The 25661-nt window shown below is 39.9% G+C and overlaps 1 protein-coding gene across 10 annotated transcripts in view; it reads left to right on the forward strand.

The window, feature by feature from the left end:
* Kdm5c (lysine (K)-specific demethylase 5C) overlaps nucleotides 1–25661 on the forward strand; it is a 45905-nt gene that overhangs the window by 4104 nt on the left and 16140 nt on the right. For 5 of the 10 annotated variants that reach the window (XR_003953003.1, XM_006528769.4, XM_017318443.2 and 2 more), the window contains exons 2-14: nucleotides 332–409; nucleotides 2329–2451; nucleotides 2725–2895; nucleotides 4736–4870; nucleotides 7572–7695; nucleotides 7801–7982; nucleotides 8954–9112; nucleotides 11127–11246; nucleotides 11361–11519; nucleotides 16123–16304; nucleotides 16398–16560; nucleotides 24636–24755; nucleotides 24862–25056. Coding sequence is in view for 9 of the 10 variants with exons in the window: in XM_006528769.4 (XP_006528832.1) it covers nucleotides 332–409; nucleotides 2329–2451; nucleotides 2725–2895; nucleotides 4736–4870; nucleotides 7572–7695; nucleotides 7801–7982; nucleotides 8954–9112; nucleotides 11127–11246; nucleotides 11361–11519; nucleotides 16123–16304; nucleotides 16398–16560; nucleotides 24636–24755; nucleotides 24862–25056 (1911 nt within the window). In the remaining variant the exon portion in view is untranslated. The remainder of the gene's footprint in view (nucleotides 1–331; nucleotides 410–2328; nucleotides 2452–2724; nucleotides 2896–4735; nucleotides 4871–7571; nucleotides 7696–7800; nucleotides 7983–8953; nucleotides 9113–11126; nucleotides 11247–11360; nucleotides 11520–16122; nucleotides 16305–16397; nucleotides 16561–24635; nucleotides 24756–24861; nucleotides 25057–25661) is intronic. The other 5 variants (XM_017318442.2, XM_006528770.4, XM_006528771.4 and 2 more) reach the window with 3 other exon arrangements.

The raw sequence follows: 25661 nt of genomic DNA on the forward strand, positions 1-25661 counted from the left end.
GACAATGTGGGTGTGAGGAGGGTTTGTGGTTAACTGATTTGAGCTTTTTTTATTTGTCAAAATCCTAGCACTGTACTGTTGGGGAAGACTTAGAAGTTTACCAGGGCATGTACATGCGGCCTTGAATATGGGCCTGAGGGGCTTTTATGCCCTGTTATAAGTCTTAGGTAGAGTTGGGAGTGGGTCCATTTGGATGCTTCCCAGGTTGATAGATCTGAGGTGGCTAGAAGTTTTAGGAGGTATTAATGGATTATGGCGCTGCTTTTGATGCTGTCTGATCTTGCATTAAAGTAGGATAACCCAAGTTCCTTTCCCCTTTTTTTTCTCCTAGGACTGGCAGCCACCCTTTGCCGTGGAAGTGGATAACTTCAGGTTTACTCCCCGAATCCAGAGGTTGAATGAGCTGGAGGTGAGATTAGCAGCTGGTGATGGGATTTGGAGAAAGGATAAGCGTGCCTAGGACGTAGAAGCAGCTTCGGAGCTCCAGATATAAGGGCAGGAATTCGCGTTTTTTATTTGATAGCCCAAAGGCTGGGAATGCTCTTTTCCCCATAAAACTTTGTTATTTAAGAGTTTTCCCTATTAGTACCTACGTTACCTGGATCAGCAAAAGGTAGCTGAGACCTTCCTTCCTTGACCAGCTTATTGTGGCCTTATATATCTTATATATCTGATTTATCCATGGCTCTGTGCTTCTTACATTCCTTCTTTCATACTTGGTAGAGTGGATGGTAAGGTAAAAGAGCACAGGAACTGGTCTTTGTAGAGGCTGGAATGGTTAGTGTGTGTGTGTGTGTGTGTGTGTATACATACATACATACACACACACACACACACACACACACACACACACACTAGATGCTGGAATGATATATATATATATATTACGGTACTGGTATTCATCTGGGCCCAGTACTCTACTAGAATATTTAATAAGACTCAAAGGTACATATTAATAGGAATTAATTAATTAGTGGGAAGGGAACATACATTTAACTTGTATCTTCTATGAAAAATTCTAGAACTATACCTAAAACCAGCTTTAGGATATCCACTCTTATCATCCCAGGACAGTCTCAAGCCTGATATTGTTCAAGTCAGAACAAGAGTAATGTGTTGTATGTGGTATGAGTTCCTTGGAGAAATAAATGTAACTAGGTCTGTGGGTGGTACATCTGTGGGCAGGTATTACCTAGCACCGAACAAGGGCAGTCTTACAGAGATTTCTTGCTAGTTAATGAGGGGAGGAAGGAGCAGGGATGAGGCCAAGTTTAGAAAGATAAGGGGTTCAGATGGAAGGTGTTTGCCCCTTAAGGATTTTTACAGCCAAGGGGCTTTAGTTTATTTCTTACCTTAATTCTTCTCAACTAAGACTCAAAAAACTGACCTACATGTAACCTGGTTCTCTAGACTGGGACTCAAGTGATAAAGTTACAGACTTAGGACCTTTGAGAACCCTTCTTAGGCCACTTGAGATTTCAGTTAAGCATGGACAGCCTTATTCTAGGATCTTTCATCCATATCAGGTCTTGAGTTAGCCAGTATGTCATTTTAGTTCTTCAGGCCATTCTCATAATTCAGCCACCACAAAATATTTTGTGTGGTACAAAAGGAGATGAATATGCTTTTCTGGAGCCCTATGTAGAACTTAGATACAATTCTGAAGTTTCTAGGTGGTCCTCACTGCTCTTCTTAATTCTGTATCTCTGGGGTAAGTGTGCTATTTTCCTTTTCCTATTGTTTGTTTTGAGACAGTGTCTCGAGTAACCCAGGCAGGCCTCAAATCTCATATGTAATGGAGGCTAGACTTGAACTCATCTTCCTGCCTCTACTTTTCAAATGGTGGGATTTACGGGTGTGAGCTACCATGCCTGGCACTTATTTTCTAATAAAAATATGGGGATGCAGTGAGTGGTACTCATTTGCTCAAATGCAGCAAATCAGTAGTAGCAGAGAGAAAGCAAAGCTTAGAGGTATTTGATATACATGTATCTTGGGGCTTGTGTGAATTAACTCTTTTGGCCCTGATTTTTCATCTGTACAAGATATAATAATATATAGACAACCTTGTCACAAGAATGGGAGGAAAGATATATAAAGACTGTAATGACCTTCACCTGGGAAACGAGAGAAAAGCAAGGCCAAGGACTGTCTAGAGTACAAATCTCATTTCATTGGGAGAAGTCTACTTTGTTCCCTTTCTCTTCCCCTAAGTTTTAGCCAGAAGATGGGTCACTGTGGAGTGTTGGGGGGAGGGGTGGGGTGGGATGGAGTATTGATGGTAATGGGTGGGTGGTGGCCAGTGTTTTTGAGCCATTTCTCCTTTAGGCCCAGACAAGAGTGAAACTGAACTATTTGGACCAGATTGCCAAATTCTGGGAGATCCAGGGCTCATCCTTAAAGATTCCCAATGTAGAACGGCGGATCTTGGACCTCTATAGCCTCAGCAAAGTAAGAACAGGTTTTTCTCAAATATTCAATAAACCCATGCTACTTTAGGACCCCTTTTGCTTTGGATACCGTGTCTCTGGGCTATAATGGAAGGGGTAGACTGGTAGCACATCAGCGTGTTTTACCACCTCTTGCAGCAGTTTGAGATTGGGAGAAGGGGTAGCTCCTGGTGAAGTGAGAGGCTGCAGTTGTTTTCCTTACCCTTCCTGTAGGCCTACCTTCTGCATGGTCACATACACAGTGCATCATGTCCCTTCCTGCTCTTCCTTTCAGATTGTGGTGGAAGAAGGTGGTTATGAAACTATCTGCAAGGACCGTCGATGGGCCCGTGTGGCCCAGCGTCTCAACTACCCACCTGGCAAAAACATTGGTTCCTTGCTACGCTCTCACTATGAACGCATTGTTTATCCCTATGAAATGTACCAGTCTGGAGCCAACCTTGTGGTAAGGATGCCAGGCAGTAGTGGAGTTAAGGAGGTCTTGATCTGCGGGTACATATTGGCATACTTCTGTTTTTGTTTCTTTTTATTTTTTTAATTTGACATGAGGTCTTAATATCTGACAGGCTGGCCTAGAAGTTACCATGTAGTTAGCCCACTGACCATGTAGCTCAGACTGGACTTAAAACTCCTTTTTGGTGAGAAGTCTGGACGTGATTTCGTTATTTGGAATTTATTATAGTCCTTCAGTTCCCCAAGTACGGGATTTCAGCTACCATGTCCTGTTGTCTTAGATTCTCTTTTATTTTCTTTTGAGTCCGAGTCCTATAGCACTGGCTGGTCTCAAACTTTGTAGGTAAAGACAAGCTTGAAACAAACAAACAAAAAAAAGCCAGGCGGTGGTGGTGCACGCCTTTAATCCCAGCACTTGGGATGCAGAGCAGGTGGATTTCTGAGTTCGAGGCCAGCCTGGTCTACAAAGTGAGTTCCAGGACAGCCAGGGCTATACAGAGAAACCCTGTCTCAAAAAAAAAAAAAACAAAAAGACCAGCTTGAACTCCTGGTCCTCCTTTCACTTCCCAGGTCACAGATTAGAGGCATGTATCACCATGCTGAGTTTGCCCACGTTAGGCAAATACTAACGGGAGCTGTATCCCCAGGTCCCTACCTTGAACTTTATACATTACATTTATTGTGAGTGCATCAATGTATGTGGAGGTAAGAGGATAACTTAGAGAACTTTGTTCTCTTTTTCCACCATGTGGGTCCCTGAGCCATGTTGCTGGTCCCTTGGCCTTGAACCCTTGATCCTCTTTATCTCAGCTGCTGCTTTTTTTTTTTTTTTAGGATTTTATTTATTTTATGTATATGAGTGCACTGTAGCTGTACTGATGGTTGTGAGCCATCTTGTGGTTGCTGGGAATTTGAATTCAGGACCTCTGCTCACTCTCATTGGCCCAGCTCGCTCTAGCCCTGCTCACTCCAGCCTAAAGATTTATTGTATCTAAGTACACTGTAGCTATCTTCAGAAGTACCAGAAGAGGGCATCAGATCTCATTACGGATGGTTGTGAGCCACCATGTGGTTGCTGGGAATTGAACTCAGGACTTCTAGAACAGCAGTCAGTGCTCTTAACTGCCAAGCCATCTCTCCAGCCCTTTCTCAGCTTCTTAAGTGCTGGGACTATTCTATTGATTGATTGATTGATTGTATGTGAGTACACTGTAGCTGAGCCATCTCTCCAGCCTGGGACTATTCTTAATAGGATTGGTTCCATGGATTGGAAACTGAGAAAACTAGACCTTACCTTTTCCTAGTGATACTTTCTTATCTTCTGATAGTATCTGTAGTCAAAAGTCCTATCTGTAGAACCCTGGGTTCAGTTCCAGCACACACTCCTCCCCTACCAGAGGGGGTGGGAGGAGAAAAGAAGAAAAGGCCTCATTAGTGGTAGGCAAATGACTCATTGGGTTAATGTGCTTGCTTCCAAGCTTGATGACCTGATTTTGACCTGGAATGCACATGGTGGAGGGAGAGAACTGGCTCTCAGGGGTTGTCCTGTGATCTTTGCATGCCCACTGTGGCATGAATGCCATACTGCCACACACATCACACACATCACATACACACACAAAGTAAATGTTTTTAAAAAAAAGGAAAAAAAGGAATTAAAAAAACGAATTCCTAAAGTTTGTAAGGTGTCAGCAATAAAGACCGGTTGAACTGGGATTACTGGTGTTGGTCAGGGATATGGGCCACAACTTTGTCCATTGGCCAAAGGAAGATTTTACTTTGGGGGCTGAGGTTCTGTGCCCTGGGCCTTACTCTTTACTTATTATCTCTAGCAGTGTAACACACGCCCATTTGATAATGAGGAAAAGGACAAGGAATATAAACCCCACAGCATCCCCCTTCGACAGTCTGTGCAGCCTTCCAAGTTCAACAGTTATGGACGACGGGCAAAGAGACTACAGCCTGATGTGAGTTCTTTTCTTCTTGCCACTTACAGGGGCTTTGGGGTGGAAAGAATCATGCTTGTTGACTGAAACCTTGTATAACATTGTTGCACTTCTTTTGTGCCTTAAGCATTAGCATGCCCTTTCTGGGCTTTTTTGATCATTTCTCTACTCAGTTTAGTTGGAGAGCTGTTTGAACTATACTTTTTGTATCTGACCTGTGTGACTGGTTTGCTCCTTTCTTCAGACAATCTGCTCATAGAACAAATGTCCTTTTTCTTTTTTTCTTTTCTCTTTTTGAGATAGGGTTTCTCGGTATAACTCTGGCAGTATTTGTACTTGGCTCTGTAGACCAGGCTGGCCTTGAACTCAGAGATTTACCTGCCTCTGCCTCCCAAAACCTAGGATTAAAGGTTTGCACCCCCCCCCCAGCAATAATGTTACTCTATTTAATGTTTTTAATTGAAATAGACTTAATTACATAATTTCCTTCCTCCATCTACTCCCATTTACTCTCCCTCAAATCCCTCATATGTGTGTATGTGGATGTATGTATGTATATGTATGTGTATGTACATATATATGTGTATATATATGTGTGTGTGTGTGTACATATACACACAGCAATCAGTATTTGCCTGTAGTTCTTTGTTTAGGAATGAGACCTCATGAAATCCCCTCCCACCTCTATATTAACATTTTCACTGATAATACTATTGTTCCTATCTTATCTATGCAGCCATTTTTAGGAGAGACTTTCACAGCAGACTTCTTGGTGTTCTGGCTCTTAGAATCTTTTCATTTTCCTCCATGATATTCCCTGAGCCATAGACGGAAAAGCTATGATGCAGATTTAGTCACTGGGGCTGGGCTCCACAGGATCCATTGATCTCTCTGCATTATGTCCAGTTGTGGTTTTCTGTGATAGTTTCCATTTGCTGTAAAGGGCGGCTTCTTTCATTAGGAATGGTAGCTATATTTATTCAGGAAAGGTGGCTCAAACACCACTTTACTTCTGTATATTATCCCTAAGCTATAAGGTAGAAGTTAATATTTTTATTTATGGTTGGTAAAACTGAGATTCTGCCTTTAATTCCTTTTCATTTTTTTAAAGATTTATTTATTATTATATGTAAGTACACTGTAGCTGTCTTCAGACACTCCAGAAGAGGGCGCCAGATCTCATTACAGATGGTTGCTTTCTCTGGCCTCGCTCGCACTGGCCCTGCTCCTTTCGGCCCTTCTTTTCTTCCCTTTCCTTTCCTTTCCTTTCCTTTCCTTTCCTTTCCTTTCCTTTCCTTTTCTTTTCTTTTCTTTTCTTTTCTTTCTTTTTAAAATGCTTTAAAAACTTCTTTCTTAGCCGGGTGGTGGTGGCTCACGCCTTTAATCCCAGCACTTGAGAGGCAGAGGCAGGCGGATTTCTGAGTTTGAGGCCAGCCTGGTCTACAGAGTGAGTTCCAGGACAGCCAGGGATATACAGAGAAACCCTGTCTCAAAAAAAACAACAAAACAACAAAAAAACCACCCTTCTTTATTTTTAGAGTTTTACAAAATTTTATGTATATGGGTGTTTACTTTCATGTATGTTTATGTACATGTGTGTGCCTGGTGCCCATGGATGCCAGAACAGGGTGTTGGATTTCCTGGAACTGGAGTTACTGTTGATTGTGAGATGCCATGTGGATGCTGGGAATTGAACCTGGGTCCTGGAAGAACAGCTCACAGTGCCCTTAACCACTGAGTCATCTCTCCAGCCCCTAGACGTATAGTTTTTAATTCTGTGTATGCCATGTGTTTTTGTGGAGAAGTATGAGCATGTGAGTAAATTACCCAGAGAGGCCAGAAAGAGTCTGATTCTTTGGAGCTGGAGTTATAGGTAATTGTGAGCTGCTTGTGGGTACTCTTTAACAATTCAGCCATCTCTCTTAAGATTTATTTATTATTATACATAAGTACACTGTAGCTGCCTTTAGATACACCAGAAGAGGGCATCAGATCTCGTTACAGATGGTGAGCCACCATGTGGTTGCTGGGAATTGAACTCAGGACCTTCCGAAGGCAGTCAGTGCTTTTAACCGCTGAGCCATCTCTCCAGCCCCACTCCTGAAATTTTTATAGTTATTTATTTGAAAATTTCATGTTTGTTTAAAGTGTATCTTGATCATATACACCCTTCACCACCACCACCCCTTACTTCCTCCTGGATCCTCTAATTATATCTCCCAACTTCATGTCTTTTTAAAATATTTTTTAGTTAAGTAAAGTTTTTTAATGTACTGAGTTTAGTTTGTGTTGCTCATCATACATGGGTGTGTGGTCATCCACCAGGGCATGAGGAACCTACCAGTGGCCACTCCTTGCCCTGGCAACTGTCAGCTACTCAAAGCTCCTCACCTAGAGAAGGAACCTTAGGAACCCCTAATTTTTTTATTGTCATTATTAGATTTATTGTGTGAGTGTGTATATCTGTGGTTTTGCTTTGATAAGCAGGTACTAGAGAACAATTTACTAGAGTTGATTCTTCCCTTCTACCACCTGGGTCCCAGGGACTCAGCTCAGGTTGTCAGGCTTGATGACTTAGCCTGCTGAGTCATCTTGGTGGGCTTGAGTTCTTGGCATGAACATATATATATTTATTTATTCATATTCTGAGCTTTTCTTTTAGGATTGGGTAGTCTGCTCCAAATAGTAATCTTGACTCATTTTTTTCCTACTTTCTTTGTAGCCGGAACCCACAGAGGAAGACATTGAAAAGAATCCAGAACTGAAGAAATTACAGATATATGGAGCAGGCCCCAAGATGATGGGGCTGGGCCTAATGGCCAAAGATAAGACTCTGCGGAAAAAAGGTGATGTCTAAGATACTAGAGGTGGCTTCATACAGAGGCAGAAGGCAGGAGGCAGGACTGTAAATGTTTCAGATTGAAATTTAGAACCACTTTTTTCTCCTACAGATAAAGAAGGGCCTGAGTGTCCCCCCACTGTGGTGGTAAAGGAGGAATTAGGTGGGGATGTCAAGATGGAATCAACCTCACCCAAGACCTTCCTAGAAGGCAAGGAGGAACTGAGTCATAGCCCTGAGCCCTGCACCAAGATGACCATGAGGCTTCGAAGGAACCACAGCAATGCCCAGTTTGTAAGGACCCAGCCCTGACTTCCTAGAGCTCTGCTTCTCATCCCTTCAGTGAGCATTTCTCCAGCATGGCACTGGACTAGGCTGCATTAAGTAGTAAAGTGGATCTAGAGGGCCCTGCCTACAGGCAACACTTAATTGGGGAAGACAAGGTCAGCTAATTTGGAACAAAAACCAAAACAGAGTAAATAGCTACTGTTCACATAAAGTGCTAGGAGGAAAATCCTATTGTCCAGTGCTTCAGGATAAAGGCTAAGATCTTCATTATCTTCATTATTGTACATGATCCAGTCCCGGCTGACCTCTAACCTCATTGTCCACCACTGCCTACCTCACTTTTCAGCTATTGCTGTTCTGAATTACTTGTAGGTATATTCTTTTTTTTTTTTTTCTGATGTACCAGTATGTCTTTCATAGTCTTACATTCCTTGTACATATGGTTTTTTTTCTGCCTCAAAGAATTGGTCTTTGTGCTCTGCTCCAATTGCCAAATACCAGCATGCTTTCAAGTTTCTGTTATTCCAAGTGTCCCCTTCAGAATGGAGTACTTCCTTGCAGTCCTCCCTCATCTCCAAGTAACACGAGTGCTGCTTCCTTTGCTGGATACCCAAAGTATTTCTTATGGGCTGCTATGGCTGTTTTCAGTTGTTATGAATAGAGTACTGTGTGCCTCTTGAAGGCAGATACTAGATTTTCCTCATCTCTGCCATAGAACACTATTTATTGAATGAATAAAACTGAGAAGACTGAAGACTAATAAAGACTTCTCATATCTGTATTTATCTGGGGAAGTGGTACATGCATTCAACTGAACTCCAGGCCTTGAAAGACTAGCCTATTTAGGGCCATGAACAACCCAGCAAACACCTCTGGCTTCTAACAGAGCTCTCTGGAACGGGATATTGTCTGGAGGGGCCTGGTGTTTGAAGACTGGGAAGGGTCTATATTCATAACCCTTTGCTTTTCTCTGGCAGATTGAGTCATACGTATGCCGAATGTGTTCCCGAGGAGATGAAGATGACAAACTCTTACTGTGTGATGGCTGTGATGACAATTACCACATCTTTTGCCTGCTGCCTCCTTTGCCTGAAATCCCGAAAGGTGTCTGGAGGTGTCCAAAGTGTGTCATGGCGGTAAGGCCTTCCCAGTCCCAGTTCACATGGGATATCTTTGCCTGCCTTTGTATAGTCTTAAGGGGAGCCTTCTGCCTCAGCTATAGTATTACTGTGTTTTGGGACCTCAAGTTCTGCAGAGCTTTGTGAGAAAAAGAGGATGTAATTTATGCTCCTATCCTCTGGGAGCTCCCAGACTATCTATGGGGTATTACATTTAGATGGACTGTGTGTGATGGTGAACTATGTGTGCTGACATGTAAGCAGATATTAAAATTGATGTTAGAAACCCTGAGTTGAGCCTGGTCTACAAAGTGAGTTCTAGGACAGCCAGGGCTATACAGAGAAACCCTGTCTCGAAAAAACAAAACAAAAAACAAAAAACAAAAAAAAAAAACAAAAAAAAAAAGAAAAGAAAAGAAACCCTGAGTTGTAGTTGAACAGATAGAAAAGGTGGGTTTGTTGGTTGGTTAGTTGGTTTGGTTTGTTTAGTTGTGATAGGGTCTTATTCTGTAGCACCGGCTAGCCTCAAAATTCAGTCCTTCTTCCTCAGCCTGCCAGAGGATTATGAGTATGAGCCACCATGGCCAGGATAATTAAAGGTAGTGAGTAAGAATGAGCTTTAAATGATAGGATTAACTAGCTATAGATAGAGCATCTTTCTGTTTATTAAACTTAGGGATTTGAGCATGCTAAAGAAGTGTTCTCTACCACTGAGCTGGATCTCCAGGCTGTGGTTTTTATTATTGTTTCAAATTCACTTTGTGGCCCAGGTAGGTTTTACGTTTGGAGCCCCCCTCAGCCTTCAAAGTAACTGGAACTGTAGGCCTGCACCATCAGTCCTGGCTAGAAATAAAAACCTTTTAAATGCTCTTTTGACTCCCAAATATTTTCTTTTTTCTGTCTTACATATAATTATCTTTAAGACGCTTTAAAAAAAAATCTTGTTCTATAGTTTATAAAAACCTCTAGGGCTGGAGAGATGGCTCATCGTTTAAGAGCACTGACTGCTCTTCCAGAGGTTCTGAGTTCTATTCCTAGAAACCACATGGTGGCTCCCAAGCATCTGTAATGAGATCTGATGCCCTCTTCTGATGTATCAGAAGAGAGTTACAGTGTCCTCATCATATATAAAATAAAGAAAATCTTTATAAAGACTTCTAACTTCATACTTCTGTATTAAATGAATTGAAGATAGGAAATTTTATCAAATGAATATAATGATTACTTGCTTTCCTCTTATTATGGTATTTAGATTTGGTTCATTTTCCAGGTAGGGAAACAGGATTTTGTAGGAACAGAGGTATTCAGGAGAAAATTTGCCTAGAGCAGGTAGGTGTAGTGTAGTAAGGAGGAGCCACAATAGCAGCAGTGAGGAGGGCCAGGTACCTAACATCTAGGGCTACAGGTGGTTGTGAGCACTATGTGGGTGTTGGGAACTGAACCTGGCTCTTCTGCAAGAGCAACAAGTGCTCTGAACTGAGCTATCTCTGCAGCCCCTGAGAGAAACAATTTAAAGGAAAAAAGATCTTGGCTCACAGTTGTAGAGGTTTCAGCCCATTATGATGGGGAGGTGCTTATGGCTCCACTCACATTATTATAGGTAGAAATCAGAAAGACAAAGACAGTGTACGGCTGGGCAAAGATACTGCCTCCAAGGAACTCAACGTACAACCTACTTTCTACAACTAGGCCCCACCTCCAGAACACTATAGAACATTCCAAAATAGCACTACCATCTTGGGACAAAGTCTTTAATAGGTGAACTTTTTGGGAAGGACACTTCAAACCCTAACAGTGAGCAGAAGTATGAGAGAAATGCCTGTGGCATGAATACATGTGATGAGCTAGCTCATGTGGGAGGAAGGAAAAGATAGAGCTGCAAAGCAAGGCTTTCCCTAGGATCCTGGAAGGCTGAGTGAGAGCAATTCTCCCTCCCTCCCTCCCTCCCTCCTTCTGTCTCATGTTTCAGTTCCACTTGAGATGATTTGCTCTTTGCCTCTATTTTTATGATTTGTTCTCGTTTGGGTTACAGGAGTGTAAGCGGCCCCCTGAAGCCTTTGGCTTTGAGCAAGCTACCCGGGAATATACTCTGCAGAGCTTTGGAGAGATGGCTGACTCCTTTAAAGCTGACTACTTCAACATGCCTGTGCATGTAGGTGATGCAGGGCTGGGGTAGTGCTGAGACTAGGTTCATAGGCACTGGTACTGTACCTCCCTAAATTAATGTTGACAGGATAAGATGTCATTTACTATCCTGTTCCCCCAGATGGTACCCACAGAACTTGTAGAGAAGGAGTTTTGGCGGCTGGTGAATAGCATCGAGGAAGACGTAACTGTGGAGTATGGGGCTGACATCCATTCCAAAGAATTTGGCAGCGGTTTCCCTGTCAGTGACAGTAAGCGGCACCTAACCCCAGAGGAGGAGGTGAGTGGGTGATTCTCATGGTTATATGTCATGTTACATGAGCTTGGGCAAGTTATTTAGTATCTGAAAGACATCAAAATCCCTTTTGATGCCTGCCTCAGGTAGTTACTTTGAAGTGTAGATGAACTGCTATAGAGTAAAGAACACAGCCTAGGTAGTATCTGGAATGTGCATGGATGAGATGCTGTTTTAAAAATTCTTCTTGCCAGGTGTGGTGGCACACGCCATTAATCCCAGCACTCGGGAGGCAGAGGCAGGCGGATTTCTGAGTTCGAGGCCAGCCTGGTCTACAAAGTGAGTTCCAGGACAGCCAGGGCTATACAGAGAAACCCTGTCTTGAAAAAAAAAAATTCTTCTCTCATACATTACATCCCAACCACTGTTTCACCTCCTTCCAGCCTCCTCACCTCGTGTTTTCTCTCCCCCATATCCACTCCTCTTCAGAAAAAGAACAGGCCTCCCAAGGATATTAACTGACCCTCTGAACCTGTTTCCTTATGTGTAATATGGTGATATTCCTACCTTTATTCTTTTTTCTAGTTGTTTTATTTTGGTTTTTGGTTTTGTTTTTCAAGACAAACAGGGTTTGGGGGGGGCGGTGTAGCTCTGGCTGTCCTTGAACTCACTTTATAGATTAGTCTGCCCTCGAACTCAGAGACCTCTTGCCTCTGCCTCCCAAGTGCTTGGGTTAAAGGCATGTGCCACCACCACACAGCCTGCAAATTTGTTGTAAGAATGATGTGAGAAGTAGGTAAAGTGCCCTAAGGAGTGCTGGGTCTTTTCATATGTGTTCTGTAAGGAGGATTGGCATGTACAGGGAGAATTGAGAGTCCAGGCTTAACTGAATGCAAAAAATGCATTTGGGTTCAGATTTTTGCTTATTTTGTTTTTGTTTCTGGCTTGTTAGGTTTTAATTTGAACTTTTGAAAAATTGATGTATAAAAATATTGAAATTCTACATAATGGGGCTGGAAAGATGGCTGCTTTTGCAGAAGACCCAAATTTGATCCAAGCACCCACATTGGGCAGCTCACTACTGGCTGTAACTCTAGCTCCAGGGGATCCAACAACATATTTTTCTGGCCTGTATGTGTACTTAGGTAGAACACATGCACACACTTAGTTAAAACTAAAAATTAATCTCAAGAAATAAATTACTTGTATTTATAGGATACCATGTGATGTTTCTAAAACATAACTACATTGTGTGAGCCAGTGCATATTCTGAAACATTTTTTATTGTGAAAACATTCAAAATCTTTTCATAAAGCTTTTTAAAGTATATAGTACATAATTTTATCTAGTCGTCCCTCTGTGCAATAATAGATAAGGATGTCCTGCTTCTGTCTAGCTTTAACTTAGTATTCATTAATCAATCTTTTCATGAATCTCTCTCCCCTTGTGCTCTCCTGCTTCTAAGAACCAACTTTTTACTTTAAATATCAAAGAAATCAACTTTTTTATATTCCACATTGGGCTGAGATCACATGGCACTGGCCCTTCCTGTGCCTGGGTTATTTCACTTAATGTAGTGGTCACCAGTTCCATCTGTGATGTCACAAATAATATGATTTTATCCTTTTTAATGGCTGAATAGCATTCCAGTGTGTATATTATATATGACATTTTCTTTAATTTAGACATCTTAGGCAGGTTTTCTTTTTCTTGGCTGTTTTGTAAATAGTGTTACAGTAAACATGGGAGTGCAGATATCTTTTCAAAATGCCAATTTTGTTTCCTTTGGTTATAGAACCTGTAGTAGAATTGCTACATCATATGGTAGTTTTATTTTCAAAGGTTTGAAGAACTTCCCTGTGTTTACTACACTATTTGGGGCTTCCCACATCATTGCTAGTGTTTATGATCATTTTGCTATACTGGAGACTGAACCCAGGGCTTTGTGCATGCTAGGCAAGTACTCTACCACCTGCTTTCATCCCTTGTCTGTCTGTCTCTTTTTCTTTTTTTTTTTTTTAATTTACCAAAACTTTAATGTACAAAACTTATAAGTAAAAATCATCACATAAAACTGTTTTTGTTTTTTGATTAAAGTTTTTGTTTTTGTTTTGAGACAAGGTTTTTCTCTGTGTAGTCTTGGCTGTTCTGGAATTTACCCTGAAACCAGGCTAGCCACAAACTCAGGGACCTGGCTGCCTTTGCTGCCTTTGCCTCCCAAGTGTTAGAAATAAAGGTGTGCGCCACCATGCCCAGCAATAAAAGTCATCCTTACTGAAGCCGGCTGATAGTGTTTCTTTAAGGATTAATTATATTGAACATTTTTCATATACTTGCTTGCTGTTTATATGTCATCATTTTAACTATTATTGAATCTTTCAATTGTTGGTAACTGTTTATCTACTATATTTTAAATCTGATTTTATCTGTTTTTTTTTTTTGTTGTTGTTGTTGTTGTTGAATTTTTTTGAGGTGGTTTTTTTTTTTTTTTTTTTTTTTTTTACATTTTTAAACTGTGGTTGTTAATGTCTTGTTAGGCAAATAGTTTGCAAATACTTATTCAGTATATTGTCTTTTTGCTAGTGTGTGTGTGTGTGTGTGTGTGTGTGTTACTCTTTTTGAGTTTTGGCTTCATGATTTTTTTCTCCTTTGAAACCAGGTCTTGCTATGTAGCCCTGGCCTGGGCTCCTGTTAAACTTGTATGGCAGTCTTTCTTTTTCCTCAGCCTTCTGAGTGCTGGGATGCCAAGCACGTATAACTAGCTTGCTATTTTGTTTCCTTTGCTATGCAGAGCTTTTTAGTTTGTTACAATAGCATTTATCTTGTTTTGTTGTTTCTTGTGGTTTTCAAGTTTTGTATAAGAAATTGTTGCCCATTTCAGTGTCCTGAGATAATAAGATAAATGTTCAATTTATCTCATAAATTCATAGTTAGATCTTTTTCATTCTCTCTCTCTCCTTTCTCCTCTCTCCTCTCTCTCTCTCTCTCTCTCTCTCTCTCTCTCTCTCTTTTCCTGAAACTCACTATGTAGACCAGGCTGACCTTAAATTCAGAGATCTGTCTGCTTCTTCCTCCTGAGTGCTGGAATTAAAGGTGTATGCCATCACTGCCTAGCTGTAGTTTTAAGACTTACACTTAAGGGCTGGTGAGATGGCTCAGCAGGTAAGAGCACTGACTGCTCTTCCAAAGGTCAATAGTTAAACCACATGGTGGCGCACAACCATCCGTAACGAGATCTGACGCCCTTTTCTGGAGTGTCTGAAGTCAGCTACAGTGTACTTACATATTAATAAATAAATAAATCAAAAAAAGAAAAAGAAAGAAAAAAGACTTACACTTAAGTTTTCATCTGTTTATAGTTTACTTTTATTACTGAGTATGGATCTATTTTTATTCTTTTGCATATAGCTACATCAATTTATGTAGCATTATTTATTAGAAAGACTATCCTTTGTTTATTTGCTAAATTGTTTTGGTGAGATGGGGCTTCACTTTATATCCTTGGCTAGCCTAGAACCCACTATGTAGACCAGACTGAGTTTGAATTCACAGTCTGTGTTTGCTTCCTGAATGCTGGGATTAAAGGCATGTATTGCTGCATACAGTTTCATTATTTTTTGACAAAAGCTATTTCAGTGTAGACCAGACTAGCCTCAAATTTGTGAACTTCCTGTCTCAACCTCCCAATTGCTAACATTAACTGGTATGTACTACTTCAAGTTCCTAGGACTTGTTGAAAACCAGTTTGCAGAGCAGGCCTTATGGTAGATACATATACATAATCTTTATGAAATTAAAGTGAATTGAATTGAAAATTCCTGTGTGTGCATTGGGGTGGGGGGGAGCAGAGAAGACTCAAACGTTGTTTGGTATGATGCCCATATTAAGAGTCCCTGTACGAAAGCAAATAACTAAGTTCTTGTTGAGTGTGATCATTCAACATCTGTAATCTCAGCCTTCAAGAGGCTCAGGTGGCTTACTGTGACATTGATGTTGGCCTGATCTACAGAATGAGGTTTTGTCTTAAACCAAAAAAAAAATGAGGCTAAAGAGATGGCTTAATTGGTAAAGTGGCTGTTCTGTAAGCACGAGGGTCCAAATTTGGATCCCTAGAAACCAAATAAAAGCCAGGTGTAGTAATAGCTTGCCTCTTTAACCACTAGCTGAGGGAAGGCAGGCAGAGCCAGTTTTGGCAACTGCTGAACTTTGGGGGTCAGTGATAGGCCCTCTCTCAATAACATTCTCAATAACATAGAGAATGATAGAGGAAGATACCTGATGTTGACCTCTGGCCTCCACATGTATATTCACACTTGTGTACCCACACAAACATACACTGAAAATATACTACACACACATACACACACACACACACAAGAAAATGTAAAAAAAAAAATGCTGGGCTTGGTAGTTTTCACCTATGATTCCCCAGCTACTCAGGAGGTTGAGGCAAGAGGATCATAAGCTCAAGGCCTGCTAGGGTAACTTAGTGAGACTGTGTCTCAAAGTAGAAGGAACTCAGGTTACAGTGATAGAACGAACATTTGCCTAGCATTTGTGAGCCCAGAGTTCAATCCTCAGTCCTGGGGCAGAAACTCAGTTCCTTAGCATAATCCTCATCCTTCTGTACAAACACTTGACCTGACAGGAGTATGCTACAAGTGGTTGGAACCTGAATGTGATGCCTGTATTGGAGCAGTCTGTACTGTGCCACATCAATGCAGATATATCTGGCATGAAGGTACCGTGGCTGTATGTGGGAATGGTCTTCTCAGCCTTTTGCTGGCATATTGAAGATCACTGGAGTTACTCTATTAACTACCTCCACTGGTGAGTGGGGCTATGGCAAGCTGGGGAGGTAGTCAGGGTGATCTCCCTACATAACTATGCACATGACCATTCTGTGTCCTCTAACGTGAACAGGGGTGAGCCAAAAACCTGGTATGGAGTCCCATCGCTTGCAGCGGAACACTTGGAAGAAGTGATGAAGAAGCTGACACCTGAGCTTTTTGATAGCCAGCCTGATCTCCTTCACCAACTCGTCACCCTCATGAATCCTAACACGCTCATGTCCCATGGTGTGCCGGTGAGTGCCCAGAAACCATAGGAAGGTATAGGAATGATGTACTGATGACTTTTATGCTAGCAATTGTAGTCTTCACTTGTGGTTTATCCCTGCTTTCTCTTATTCCTCTTCTGCCTTGATGGGACTGTTTTGAGGTCTGTGATCATCGTGGTTGGTTAGATATGCAATGTGATAGTGAGTTCTTTCCATGGGTTTGAGGGATACTTTAGGCTACCTTAGGGATAGCTTGTTATCATCTCTAGGTTCTAGCTAGTAAAAAAGGGAATGGAGAGAGGACAGGTTTAGAAAGTCTTTTTGCCAGGCACTGGTTGCGCACGCCTTTAATCCCAGCACTCGAGAGGCAGAGGCAGGTGGATTTCTGAGCTCGAGGCCAGCCTGGTCTACAGAATGAGTTCCAGGACAGCCAGGGCTACACAGAGAAACCCTGTCTCGAAAAACCAAAAAAGAAAGTCTTTTTGCTTTTCTTTTTAATTATATATATTTTTGTGTGTATGTGTGTGCCTATGTTTCTGTATATGCACCACGTGTGTTCTGTGCCCATGGAGGCCAGAGAATAAGGGTGTTAAATCTCCTAGAATAGAAGTTATAGGTGGTTATGAGCCACTATGTGAGTGTTGAGAACCAAACTCTTCAAGAGTAGCAAATTCTCTTATCCGCTGAGCCATCTCCCCAGCCTGTCCTCTTTAGTATCTCTGGGCTCTTTGGATTAGCAGTATATAGTCTAATCCAAATCACCTGTGATTTTTGTTTTAACTTGGCAGGCTACAATTTTGTGTGGTGATTTTTTTTTTTTTTTTTTTTTTGTAAATTTTGTACAATAAAGTTTTGGTAATCTAATAAATTTTTTTTAAAAAAAGTTTTGGTAAATTAAAAAAAGAAAAAGAGACAGACAGACAAGGGATGAAAGCAGGTGGTAGAGTACTTGCCTAACATGCACAAAGCCCTGGGTTCAGTCTCCAGTATAGCAAAATGATCATAAACACTAGCAATGATGTGGGAAGCCCCAAATAGTGTAGTAAACACAGGGAAGTTCTTCAAACCTTTGAAAATAAAACTACCATATGATGTAGCAATCCTTTTTTTTAATTATTTTTTTTAAGATTTATTTATTGTATGTTAGTACACTGTTGCTATCTTCAGACACACCAGAAGAGGACATCAGATCCCATTACAGATGGTTGTGAGCCACCATGTGGTTGCTGGGAATTGAACTCGGGACCTCTGGAAGAGCAGTCTGTGTTAACTGCTGAGCCATCTCTCCAGCCCATGATGTAGCAATTCTACTACAGGTTCTATAACCAAAGGAAACAAAATTGGCATTTTGAAAAGATATCTGCACTCCCATGTTTATTGTAACACTATTTACAAAACAGCCAAGAAAAGAAAACCTGCCTAAGATGTCTAAATTAAAGAAAATGTAATATATAATATACACACTGGAATGCTATTCAGAAATTAAAAAGGATAAAATCATATTATTTGTGACATCACAGATGGAACTGGTGAGCACTACATTAAAGCTTTGTTTAAGTCTTTGTACCATGTCATGTGTGTCACCCAACCCCAACATACACACTTCCCTTCCTTTGGGAAAGGTCATTTATTTTTAAAAAGCATATCTCCTTTCCCAAAAATGGAAAATTGATCATTCCCTATTCCAACTATCCTAAACATATGTTATATTTCCGTGGTGATTTTTTTTTTATGTCAAGTTTGATATATCAGTAAAACTGTGAATTTATAATTTCTTGTATGTATTTCTAGCTTAATACCCATTAGTCACATGTGGCCACCAAGCATTTCAGATGTGTCTAGTCCCATATCAAATGTACTGAGAGTATAAAATGGATGTTGTAATTCAAGATTTAGTACTAATGTAAAGTATAGAGTATCTCATGAATACTTTTGTTTACTACCTAAATACCGAGACAACAATATTCTGGCTTTGTTAAGTAAAATACACTAAAATTATTTTATGTTTTTTTCAAACTTGTTTATTTATATATATTTTTTTAATGTGGCTACTAAAGAATTTTAAAATAGCCAGGCATGATGTTATGTGCCTTATAACATGAACTGTTTGAGAAGCTGAGTCAAGAGTTCAATGCCTGTAGCTCAGCAGAACATTTGTCTAGCATTCACAAGGGCCTGTGTTCAGTATCTGTGCTCTAGCAGTACCAGGCAAGGAAAGAAACTTTTTCCAAGTACCTTTGTGCTTAGAAATATACTTGGTATATTTCTCTTGACAGTGCTGGTCTATAACTACTATTGTATTTTTTAAAAACAACTTTATTGCAGTATGACCTGTATTGTGTAAAATTCATCCATTTTAAGTGTATAACCTAGATGTCCTTAGAGATGTTTGCTGTTGTCACTGTAATTCAGTTTTAAAACATTTTTGCCACCCCAGAAAAACCCCTTATTCACAGTCATTCTCCATTCTATCCTATAGGACTAGGTGACTGTTTAATTTTCTGGTTCTATATTTGCCTTCCTTGCTTGTTCATACAAGTAGAATACTGTTTGGTCTTTTGTGGGGGGCTTCTCTCAGTGGGTCTTAGAGACCTGAGTTTGAACTCCAGGGTCCATGTAGTGAAAGAACCATATTTCTCATTTTTAATAGCTGTAAAATAGAATGACTACTTCTTGTTGTTTGTTTTGTTATTGAGTTACTGTTTCACTGTGTAACCTAGGCCAGCCTTAAACTTGTTAGGTAGTTCAGCCTGACATCAAACTTGTGATTCTCCTACATTAGCCTTCCAGATGCTGGGATTGTCGAAATGTACCTGCAAATGTATCTGGATAGGGGTGTTTTTTTTAAAGTACCATGAAACGAACAGAAAAGTAACACTGGCAAAATAAGCTTAAGAGGAAATTAGGAACATTCTTTTCCTGGTCTGCTAGCTGAGGCTTCTCTGGAACTTGGTTTTTACATCTATGAAATTATAAAATAGATATTGCTAAAGTACTTTCTGTGTATAAAACCACTGGTCACCACCCTGAAGGTCAATAAAACAATTCCTGCCTTGGGTGTGTGCCCATAAGTGGAAGAAAGAGAACAGTAAACAATTAAAATAAGTTGGGAGACACCATAGAACAGCAGAGTGGGCCTTTTAGGATTTGCGTTATCTGGACCAGGTTTTTAAAAGTATTTATATATTTAATTTGTTTCTTTAAATAAGAAGTTTCACAAAGTTTTAGAAGGTGAACATTTGGGGCTATCCATTTCACAGTCCTATTTAAAAGAGTAAGAATTTACCTGCTAAACTTTATCTATGTAATCATGAAATTTATTCTAGAGGCTTTGGGTGAGGCGTGCCATAGAGGAGTTGTTGTTGTTATTATTTACAAAACATTTCTGGTGATTGGTGGAAGCCATAGCAATAATAAAAGCAAGAAGTGTTTTGAGGCTGACTTTATTTAAGAAGAAAATGTGATGGTGATACATCATCAATAGGAAGATTTATATTAGATATTGATATGCTTCAAATTTTTCTGGAATTGTAGCAGATTTACTGAGCTGAAACAAACCAGGTTCTTGATGTGTATTAGCAGGTTAGTGAGATGGCTATATAGTCAAAGATCATGGCTTTAACCTCTCGCACCAAGTAAATAAATAATAATAAAGAAAGAAAGAAAGAAAGAAAGAAAATGTACTTTTCAGGGAGAATTTAATTCTTAAACCTGGCATTTATCCTTTCACTACGTATTAAATGTTCATTTTAAAACATTTTGTGAAACTTCTTGGTTAAAGAAACAAATTAAACATGTAAATGGCTACTTCTACTCCTTATTGAGACCCAGTAAAATGACAAAAAGTGATTTGAAAAAGATAAATCATAAAGATGGAAAAAACAGGACAGAATGATAAAATCCTTTTTTTTAAATTGACGTTAAAAACAGTATTTTTACCTTTGTGCCTGAGTGTTTTTCCTGCATGTATTTATGTGTACTATGTGTATGCCTGTGCGTGAGGAAGTCAGAAAGTATCAGATCCCAGCACTGACTATAGTTACAGATGGTTAGCAGCCACCATGGAGGTACTAGGAATCAAATCGGAGTTTTCTATAAGAATAACAAGTGTTAACCATTGAGCCATCTTTCCAGCCCCAACAATAAAAGTCTTAACCCTAAAACGGAGACACTACAATTCAGTCTGGTTTTTAAGAAATTAGATTTATTTTACTTTTGTGTATATGTGAGTACGTGTGTATGAGCATGTACATGGTGGGGGTGCAGGAGAGCTGCCCTTGGAGGCCAATAGATGATTAATCCCCTGATCCTGGAATAACAGGAGGCTGTAAGCTGCCAGATGTGGGTACTGGAAACCCAACTCAAGTCTTTTCTAGAGCAACAAGTATTATTAACCACTGAGCCATTTCTCCAGCCCCAATCAATTGAATCTTGAGCCCCTACTGAGAAAATAAGAGCCAACATGATTTAATACTTTATGATCACTTAAGGGCTGTACTCAGCAGTACCTGGCATTCTGGAGGTAATAGTGGATGATTTCATGTCCATAAAAGAAACTGAGTTTCCATCATTTTATTTGATATGTGACATCACCTCACATATTTCTGAAGACTTATTTCTGAAAAAATTAGAACAGAGGATTGAGATCTCCATGGTATAGCTAGTATAGTTAAAGGTGGTTTTACTCTAATCAGGGTAAAAACAGGATTCATCTTTGTGTACATAATGGATCCTGGCCACTTTCCTCATTTGCCTATTAGTTTGTTGACAACTGGGTCGTTTCCTGCAGACAGAAAGTATGAGTATTTTTTAGAAGGGAAGGGGAATTTGAGAATCTTGACTGGTGTAAGAAGAAAACAGCTCAGAATTTCCCAGATCATTCTGCAGTGAAGCTCACAAGTTGATAAATGTCACCTATGTACTTTTTGGAGTGGAGCTTTCATTCAGCTTTTTTTGTTGTTGTTTTTTGTTTCTTAAGAATAAGTAGGGAGGGGCTGGAGAGATGGCTCAGTGGATAAGAGTGCTGACTGCTCTTCCAAAGGTCCTAAGTTCCAATCCCAGCAACCACATTGTGGCTCACAACCATCCGTACCATTCGGACATCTGGAGTGTCCGAAGACAGCTACAATTTACTTACATATAATGAATAAATAAGTCTCTTAAAAAAAAAGAAAAAGAGCTAAACTCAGGTCTTCTTTAAAAAAGAAAACAGGGGCTGGAGAGATGGCTCAACAGTTAAGAGCACTGACTGCTCTTCCAAAGGTCCTGAGTTCCAATCCCAGCAACCACATGGTGGCTTACAACCATCTGTAATGAGACCTGACGCCCTCTTTTGGTGTGTTTGAAGACAGCTACGGTGTACTTACATATAATAAATAAATAAATAAATAAATAAATCTTTAAAAAAGAAAAAAGAAAAAAACAAAAAAAACAAGAGAATAAGTAGGGAATCCTAGACTATCAGGTAATCAAAATGAAACAAACAAAAAACCTAAGAAAAAAATAGAACCAAATAGTAAGAAAGCAACTTGGAGAAATTGGCTTGCCAGGAAGGAATAAACTTTAAAAGGAAAACAGACTCTACTAACATGATCAAATATTCATTATTTTGCTTTCATAGATCCATGGTCAACTGCAGCCCAAAGATACTCAGTAAGAAATTCCAGAATTGAACAATTGCTTTAAAATTATATTTCTTTTTTTTGTATAAGGTCGTGAGATCTAATGTTACTGTACTCTGTCCTAAGGCCCTACCTGAGGTATGAATCTGTCCGTTGCGCCATGCCCTAGATGCTACCCATATTGTTAGTCACTGAGTCTGTCTTGGTTAGTTGACTGCCAAGGTATGGTAGTGCTTGCTTTCAAACAACCCTTGACTTACATAATAATATCCTTAAGTATAAGAGTAGTGATGTAGGGAGGTCCGATAAGTATAACAAGAGAAGTTTATTTTTTTCTGTGAAGTTTCAACTTAAAAAAATATATAAACTGAGGTTGCTAAGATCTTATAAAGGGGGGAAAAGGGTGCCAGGTTTATCACACTGCAGACTGCAAAGAGTACATTGTTAAGATGTCCCTATCAAATTCCCATTTATATGTATGTGTAGGAAAAACATACATTTATATGTATGTTATATATGGGGGGCTTCCACAAAAAGTCTTGAATAAGAGGGACTGCCTCTCTGAAAAGTGGTATGCTGTTTCAAAAACCATATAGAGAAACTACTGAGCTCTTGGGGCATTGAAATTTTGATAGCAAAAGTGAAATCCAGGAAAGGGGGTAAAACAGAAAATAAGTACTTGAAATAATAGGATGAAAAGATAAAAATGAGAAAAGGTAGGAAAAAGTTATAAAATCTGTATAGTATCAGATAATAGAAATCACCAAGTAGATAAATGGTAGAATTATTAATAAAATTTTAAAAATAAGATTCTTATTTTATATGTATGGCTGTCTTGGCTGCATGTATATCTGTGCACCATGTGCATTACTGGTACTCATGAAAGCCAGAAGAGGGCATTGCATCGCCTGAAAGTAGGGCTGCAGAAATTGTTAGTCACCATGTGAGTGTTGGCTATTGAATCTGGGTCCTAGGGAAAAGCAGCCAGTTCTCTTAACTGCTGTGCCTCTGTAGCCCTAAAAAAATTTTCTTGAAGGATTGTTTCTTGAATCAAAGTGGCCTACCTAGTATAGGAATAAAAATAGATCCACACAAAGATAGATCTTGTGAACTTTTTTATTGTTGTTAAACACCGAGAGCAGAAGAATCACATAAACATCTTGAAGAAGAAACAGGTTTCAATAAGAGATCTTTTAATAGCATTGAAATCTTCAGGAAGAGTTCAGAAAGAGTTCAGAATACCTGTAATCTCAGTAGTTGTGAGAATCAAGTAAGATAATTGCCACAAGTTCAAGGCTACTGTGGTCTACATACAGAGTAGTCAGCTAGGGCTAGCCTAAAACAACAAAAACCCTTTGAAATGATTTTTATTTTGGAATTCTATATGCAATCAACTGTAAGAGTTAGACTAACACCTCCCTCCCAAATACGCTTTCTGACCATGTTCAGCCACAGCAAAGTAATAAATCTACAAAGAGCATAGGATCTAAGAAGTGAGATCTGTCACAAGATTGAAGGAAGATAAGTGGTACAGATGAGAAAGATAAGAAATCTATATGAAGCTGGAAGTGTTGCTACACACCTATAATCCCAGCAGTAGAGTGGCTGAAGCAGGGCTGTGGGTTCAAGGCTAGCCTGAGCTACATATGTAGTAATACGCAATCTCAAAAAAAAAAAAAAAAGTAACCTCCCTCACACCTCCCCCAAAAAACCCAAAACTGACTTAACAGAAAGGCAAAAATGTATAGGAAAGGATGTTTAGACTCTTATCAGAAAGTTAGGACTCAAGTTAGTATATGTATAGAAAACTAAACAAATTGAAAAGGGGGATGCTATTGCTTTTTTGTTCTTTTTAAAAAGATTTTTAGTTATATGTGTATGTGAGTGTAGATGCCAGTGGAGGTCAGAAAAGGACATTGGATCCCCTGGAACTGGAGTTATAGGTGGTTATAAGCCACCCAGTATGGATACTGAGAACTTAACTCTAGTCCTCTGCAAGATCAGTGTACATTCTTAACTGCTGAGCCATTTTTCTAGCCAGCCAACACTACTGTTAATTTAGTCCAGATCCATATTATTTAAATTGGTTAAAGCTATTGTTCAAATAATCAGAAGAGATAAATGGGAAGGAGAGAATAATAGCATCTGATGGTTTTATAATAAATATTATAGAAGCATTTGACTCTCAAAGCTGTATTAAAATGAATATCAAATGGAAAACTGTGGCCATCTTAGTAGAAAATGATATTTATAATTTTATTAAAATATTACTAGGAAAGTTGAAGTGATTTAATGCATATATTTCCTGCCAGTTGTGACTCACATCACCTTTCAGAGCAGAGGCCTAGGACTTTGTGGTCATACTCCCTTTCCTGAAGCTTTCCTTTCTCTCCTTTAGGGCGATGCTTTTAGGTCAAGTTGCCTACAACTTGAAAGCCTCAGTTTATCTCTATGGTCTTAGCCTTTTTTTACCTCCTTTAGGTTGTCCGCACAAACCAGTGTGCAGGAGAATTTGTCATCACTTTTCCTCGTGCTTACCACAGTGGTTTCAACCAAGGCTACAACTTTGCTGAGGCAGTCAACTTTTGCACTGCTGACTGGGTAAGTCTGGAGTGTGGTGGGCTGGTCGGGAGAAGCAGAAAGATAGGAAAGCCGCTACACTGCTTCCTTCAGGCTTGGTCAAGTTCAACTTTGAACCTGTCCACAGCTGCCTGCTGGGCGCCAATGCATTGAGCACTACCGCCGACTACGAAGATACTGTGTCTTTTCTCATGAGGAGCTCATTTGCAAGATGGCTGCCTGCCCTGAGAAACTGGACCTGAACCTGGCAGCAGCTGTACATAAGGAGATGTTCATTATGGTGCAAGAGGAGCGGCGTCTACGAAAGGCTCTGTTGGAAAAAGTAAGTGGTGGTGCTTTTGATCCGGGATCCTAGGCTGGTAAAGGTTGGGGAAGAAAAGGGTAAATTCCGGGGATAGATGTGGCCTCTGTTATTCTTGGCATGTAGGGAAAAGAGCTAGGTACACCTGAATTGAAAAACACATGTAATACTAGTCTTTATAGTACCTGGCAACTTTGCACAGGTCAGTTTACTTCACTGAGGGTGAGCTTCCACATCTGAAAAATGGGAAATCTGTTTGTCTTTTTAGGTAGCTGAGTGAGTTAAGAATATTTGTTCATTAATTTCAGGCTATGGTTTAGTAGCTATTACCCTTATGCCAAAGACCCACTAAAATAGACATATAAACCCCTGTTGCTGATCATTTAGTCCCTTCAAGTTACTTAAAATATCACTGATAGTCTCACTTTCCTGCCTTGTAAAATGGTAGTAAATATGTAAGCGTGATTTTGTTTGTTTTTGAGATAGGGTTTCTCCATGTAGCCCTGGCTATCTTGAAACTTGCTGTGTAGATTAGGCTGGCCTCAAAATCAGATCTACCTAGCTCTGCCTCCCAGTGTTGGGATCAAAGGTGTGTGCCAGCACGCGCAGCTTAAGCTTGATATTTG

This window comes from Mus musculus, chromosome X (genome assembly GCF_000001635.26).
Source record: "Mus musculus strain C57BL/6J chromosome X, GRCm38.p6 C57BL/6J".
NCBI classification, from domain to species: Eukaryota; Metazoa; Chordata; class Mammalia; order Rodentia; family Muridae; genus Mus; species Mus musculus.